Source organism: Sinocyclocheilus rhinocerous, unplaced genomic scaffold (genome assembly GCF_001515625.1).
Source record: "Sinocyclocheilus rhinocerous isolate Xijiao unplaced genomic scaffold, SAMN03320098_v1.1 scaffold988, whole genome shotgun sequence".
Taxonomy (NCBI): Eukaryota; Metazoa; Chordata; class Actinopteri; order Cypriniformes; family Cyprinidae; genus Sinocyclocheilus; species Sinocyclocheilus rhinocerous.
In genome coordinates, this window is record NW_015650363.1 from 2,126,117 (window position 1) to 2,132,630 (window position 6,514).

General features: G+C 35.9%; 1 protein-coding gene across 1 annotated transcript in view; it reads right to left on the reverse strand.

The window, feature by feature from the left end:
* ipo11 (importin 11) overlaps positions 1-6,514 on the reverse strand; it is a 174,434-nt gene that overhangs the window by 36,159 nt on the left and 131,761 nt on the right. Inside the window, exons 26-27 of the mRNA XM_016516984.1 lie at positions 478-573; positions 248-361 (exon numbers count right to left, since the gene is read on the reverse strand). Coding sequence (XP_016372470.1) covers positions 248-361; positions 478-573 — 210 coding nt within the window. The remainder of the gene's footprint in view (positions 1-247; positions 362-477; positions 574-6,514) is intronic.

Sequence of the window (6,514 nt, forward strand, 5' to 3'; positions counted from 1 at the left end):
AATTCTAAAAATAATTACAAAGAAACCGCGAATAACATCAAACTAAAAGTGAAACTTAGTAGAAAGTAGAAGTAGATGGACCAAACTGTATTTTCTTGTAAAATATACTCCAATAATTTTTTGTTTTGTTTTATTTGCAACTTTGAAAAAAAAAAAAGCAGTGTAGCAAAGTGAACAGGTGTTCTGCATCAGAACCAGTCATTTTACAACACACTGCTCTATCTGGTGGCCTGGCAGTCACCCTCACCTCCTGGTTGTATTCCACAGCCATTTGAGTGAGAAGTGATGTGAAAAAGCCTGAATTCTGCAAGAGAATCCGACCCGTCACGCCCAAGTATGTCGACATAACCACAGGATACCTCTGCAGTCAAACACACAAGTATATGTAAACACTAAAAACTGGAAACAGTATTTTTCAGTGAAATTAGGTTAGTGCAGTAGGACTACTATAATAGACTGTACAGTGTTCAAACTCACTTCGCCTTCGACTATCCCCCGTAACACAGCTGGCAGAAGAGGCTGAAACATATGGGAGCCCAATACAGGACTTACTTTTATGGCAATTTCAACAACCTGCAAGAAATTAAAGGAAAGAGAATTAATGATCATTTCAGACAATACACCACAACACCTGACAGTGGGCATGAGTAGAAATGGAAAGACTAACAGCTTAAAATCTCCATGTACTCAAAATGTAAGAAAATCGCTAGAAATCAAACAGTTTAAACATATTTAAGGATTGCTGTCCATCAAACTAATTTTAAAGCCGTAAAGAAATGATAAATACTAGCTGAACCGTAGTAAAAGGCTGAAGGATCTTCTAGGCAGTAAGCTGGTGGTGAGTGATTTGAACGCTCATCTTTAAATCCCTCGGTTAGATGTTCCACTGTTTATCCATAGTGTGAACTCATAACCTTCTTACTGTATTAGGTTTTTTTCTGCAAAAACATTAAAAACATGGTTTCCACACTGCTTGGGTGAAGCTTTTAATTATTGTTTTTGTATTATTTAAAATTTATGTATTTTTTATTCAATATAAGTTTATTTTTGCAATATTATAATATTTATAAAATATATAAATATATGGCATAAATAAACAACAACTTTTTATTGGTATTTTAAAAATGTCTACAGCCATAAATATACTGTATATATATATACACACACATACAGGCATATAATCTACATATTTTTTATAAGAAAATTTTAGTGCAATATCACATTTTAGAGTGATTAGATTCGTTCAAATGGGAATAATTCAATGTAATCAAATGTATCATCATTTTTTTAGATCCCAAAACTGATTCATTTAGAAATGACTTATTATTATTATTATTACAGAACTGAGGTCTTAGGGACTCCAAACATAAAGAAAGACATGTCAAATCATAACAGAACATCAGGGTCATATATGAATTGCTCAAGGGCACAATGGTGGTTGTTTAAGTCTCGCTTTATGCAGGAATCACACCACATGGACTCTATTAATATATTTTACCACCATCATGAATCGAGAAGGAGAAGGCATGGCACAAGCCTACTGGCATGGCCTTTCGAAAACGAAATGGGCAAATAAAAATGCACATTAAATTACTGTGAAATTCACAATTCTGTTTAATATTATATCCCCAGCAAAATCGAATATATCATAAATATTCTATATATATCACACAGCCCTGCTGCACACTTCTGACCTTGAGCACAACCAACTAATTTTCAATTATCTGAAACTGCCTAGCTGTTCTGAAAGAGGGGAAGAGGAGCTTGTAGTTGTGTGAATTCTGTTGTCAAACTATGCATTGGCTTAAGAAGGGATCTTGGCAGCCCAAGGCCATTACCCTCCTATTCCAACCTCACTTTGACAGGATGCAGGATGAACCGTTCCCTCAAGGTGCGCTACGGTTTTCATTTTTCTTCTTCAAGCTGCTGGTGCACAAACAGCCTGGCACATAGAGCAGAACCTTACTTAAGTGACTTCAGAGGGTAATCTAGAAAAAACATGTATAAATGAATGTGTCTGATGTGTCTGGATTACAGCCATGATTGAGTAGAAAGCTTGAGCTGGCACAGCCTTCCAAAACTGCTGCGGGAATTACGCCACTTTCTCTTTCAAAGCGTAGAGAGAAACAGGAAAACAAAACGTAAAAATACCTGAGCACACTTTACTATTTTGAGGCTCACTTACATTTAGTCATCTTGACTTCCATTTACTAATAAATATTTTATGCAGATAGAAAGAAAACAGCATGTGCAGGGTTCCATAGATGTTGCATATTTTATATTACATAAAATAAATTGACATTTACATTTAGTCATTTAGCAGACGCTTTTATCCAAAGCGACTTACAAATAAGGACAATATTTAGCAATTTGGTCTGAGAAATTCAGCTTATCATCAATCACAACTCCAAGGTTTCTAGCTGTTTTTGAAGGAGTTATGGTTGATGAGCCTAACTGGATGGTGAAATTTTGATAAAGTGATGGGTTTGTTGAAACCACAAGCGGTTTAAATAAAATAAAATGTTATTATAAATAATTATATAATATTAATATTATAAATATTATTATTAAAATAAATGAAAAAACTTAAAGATATTAAAAGCAGAACAGTACTTAAATCTTTCCTTTTGTTAAAAAAATGCATTAATGCACTTATAATGAAAGCACATGAGTAAAGAATTATATGTGCTTACATGCCACAAATTTATAGGCATGACTTGCAGACAAACATGATACAGTGCAATCCATTATCTGTAAAGCACCATTTACAAGTAAATGTCTTACTGTAACCAGTATTTTTTGCTTAAAAGTCAAAACTATTTCTTGTGGTAATCAACTTATGCTGTAACTAGTGTTGTCAAAAGACCCGGTACTTCGGTACCAAGTCGGTACTAAAAAAATGAAAAGGTTACGGAACCAGGTTTTTTTAAGTACCGGTGGTACCGAGTACCCGGTCAACCCGGTTCTTGATGCGCTATCCGAAAGGTGCGCAGATGCGCTCTCTTCATAAAAGCACTGCGACGTGGCGACATCAAAACGAAGAAACACACCAAACTAACAAAATACTTTAAAGACAGACACCCAGATCAAATGAAAGAAAAAGAGTTCAAACAGGTAAGTTAAATTTTAATTTTTAATATTTAGATATTCTCAGTGTTTCCCATATTGATTTATTTGTGGCGGCCTGTGCCACAATATCAAAACTGAACGCCACAAATAGATTTTCCAAAAGGCTTTGACTTTGTTGAACAAACATGAGCACTGCACGTGTCAAAGTCGAAACCCGGTGCTGGTGTTTTTATATCACTGTATTTCTGAAGGAAGCATTAGAATGAATTTTCTTTATTAACTATTTAATGTTCTTATAACTTTTATTAGGGTAAAAAAAACAGGAGGACATGATGATATTTACTATTTTTACACACCAGAGGCTTTTAAATGAATTGTGAATCTAAAATATGCGTGTTAGAGAATGTACAAATGGTAAAAATTGTCTGTGTCATATCAGTCAGAAAAGCAGTTCTGGGCTTCTCTTTTTTTTTAGCTAACTTAGTTGTTATTCTTGGCTGAATAACTGTAGAAGGTTTTCAAAAGCCCTTTAAAATTAAATATGTCCACAGTTTGGATTAAATGAAAGTATAGTCAAATTTTTTAATTAGCATGTTTTTGTGTTTTGCTTTGGTACCGAAATTGGTACAGAGAACCGTGGATTTTCACTGGTATTGGTACCGAATACTGAAATTTTGGTACCGTGACAACACTAGCTGTAACTGTTAATAGAGCTTGAACTCTGAACATTCCTTTACAATCCATCATATAGAAATACACTAACCACATCAGTTCAGTAAGTAGTTGTAAGAATGTTTCTCAGAGGAGGATCTGGGCACTGGTGGTCAGTGTGTGTGAGCATCCAAGGACACCCCTACGGGCTCCCACTTGTACTTGGCTCCAGCTGCACAGTTTGCTCTTCAAATCAATCACTAACTACCACATGTTTCCATGTGGATGTCCTGGCCAGGGCGGATAGAAGGCCAAAAACATTTCCCTAAACCTCACTGAAATCATTCAAGCTAGCCCTAGATTCATGCAAGTTTTCTTAAAGGAGAGTTCAGCTGAAAATATAAATTCTGTCATTATTTATTGACCCTCATGTTGTTGTAAACTATGTCTTTGTTTCTTCTGTGAAAGACACACACACACACACTTTTGTATACATTTTGAAGCTTGAAAGCTTTGGTTCTCACTCACTGAAATTGCATGGAATCGAAAAATCAGCACAGATTTTCTACTTGTATTCAACAGACAGAAATGTCATACAAGTTTGAAACTAAATTTGGGTGAATAAATGACAAATGTTTAATTTTTAGCTGAACTATCACTTTAATCCTGACAAATCCTATCGACATGGTGAGCAACATCTCTATCTGATTTTTGAGTGCTCTTAACAGAAGTCCCTTAAATGAGTTTCTCTTGACAAAGGTGATTTCTGTCATAAAAGGACACGGACTGTAAAGTCCTTGATGCGTTTACACCGTCTTGATAGCTAAATGGCCTGTCATCTCTCATTGTCCTTTAGCCTTTGACTTCAGCGACATCTCACCAAACAAATTTTACTGAGAAGATGGCCCTTTCTTTCTTTGTTAATTAAAACCATCAATAAAGTGAAAGCAGCGCCGCCAGATACTGCTGATTTAAATGAACAGTTAATTAGGGAGTTACAAAGCTCTTGCCCATGGACCCAATGATTTACGTACCGAACATGCTACCTGTGGTGTAAGAAGGCAGGGGATCCTCTGTGAGGTTAATCGAATGGCTGCCCACACGTCTGAGACTTTCACTGCCTACAGACGCTTTAATGCATTCAGAACAGCTCCCATGTTGAGAAGCAAACGGAGGAATGCAGGTCTGACAGGTTGTATGATGTACAGACTTATAAAATGTTAACTTATTAACCCTTGGAAGAACAATTCACCCAAAGACGAAGTTATTTACTCATTCCAGAGCTGTATTATTTTAATTGTTCACAAAATGAGATATTAAGGCCCAATCCCAATTCTACCCCTTAGCCCTTCCCCTTTCCCCTACCCCTCCGTTTCGCGCGTTCACGTGAAGGGGTAGGGGTGTGTCTATTCTCTTTTGGTTGGAGGGGTAGGGGTAGGGGTAGGGGAAGGGCCAGATAGCCCTTCAAACGAAGATTTTTCGGGACCACACTTCAAACGAAGGGGTATGAATTATCTCAGCGTAAACCGGCGGGCGATAACCACCATAGATATTGAGGAGGCTAGTACCCCCAATAATTAGAAATCGCTAAACCCGTTCCTCAAATATTGCCAATTCGAGAGCGAGAGAGAGAGACAGAGAGAGAGATGAAAGTTGCGTGTATGCGCGTCTGTGCATTTCTCTTTTTAGAGTTTACTTCCAAAAACAGCTATTTTATCCTCACATTGCTGGAAAATATAATGTAGCGATTCAGTATTTAAACTAACTTTAATAAAAGTCGTGGGGCAGCATTGACAAGTTTCTTTGCTCGTGTGTGTGTGTGTGTGTCAGTAAGCAGCGCGTTAATCTAGAACCGTAATTAAAGGCTCTAATGCGCACACGAAGGGGAAGGGGTATAAAATAGAATTGGGATTGGGCCTAAGCAAATGTTCATGCTGCTCTTTTCTATAGAGTGAGAGTGGATGGTGATTTATATTGCCAAGATTAAAAAAGGATAAAGAAGTATTTCAAATCTTTTATATGACGTGTGCTATATTACACATCTTCTAAAGTCATTCGCTATCTTAAACATACTGAATTTACACTACAGTTTAAAAGTTCAGAAATATTTTTTATTAAAGAAAATTATTTTAGTCAGTTATCTGAATAAAATTGACAGTAAAGACATTTGTTACACTTTTGTAACAACGTTACAAAATGTTTTCTAACAAAGACATTTGTTAGACTTTTGCAACATTACAAAATATTTTCATTTCAAATAAATATGGTTCTTTTGAACTTTCTATTCATCAAAGGATCCTGAAAAAAAAAAAATGTTTTTCACATTGATAAGAAGAAATATTTATTGAGCACTAAATCAGCATATTAGAATGATTTCTGAATGATCATGTGACACTGAAGACTGGAGTAATGATGCTGAAAAATGTTGGACCATTTTTGAACACAAAAATGAAAGCGAATTCCGTTTGGATGGTTTCAGAAGATTTGTAAAATAGCAAACACATCTTATTGACAACTTTACAGGCTTTTTTCTCCCTCATTTGTGAAGCCCTAAATCACCATCTACTTTCATTGTATGGAAAAGAGGCGCTTGGACATTCTACCCAAAATCTTGTTTTATGTATTTCAGGGCTCGACGCTTACTTTTCTTTTTAGGAGCACTTGTGCTCCTAATTTAAAAAATTTAGGAGCACGTTCAAAATTTTAGGAGCACCTTCTAATCAATAATCCAAAATCTTATCAAAAAGTAGCCTTCCCATTACGAGGTGATATTTGACTCCTCTAACTTTATTAA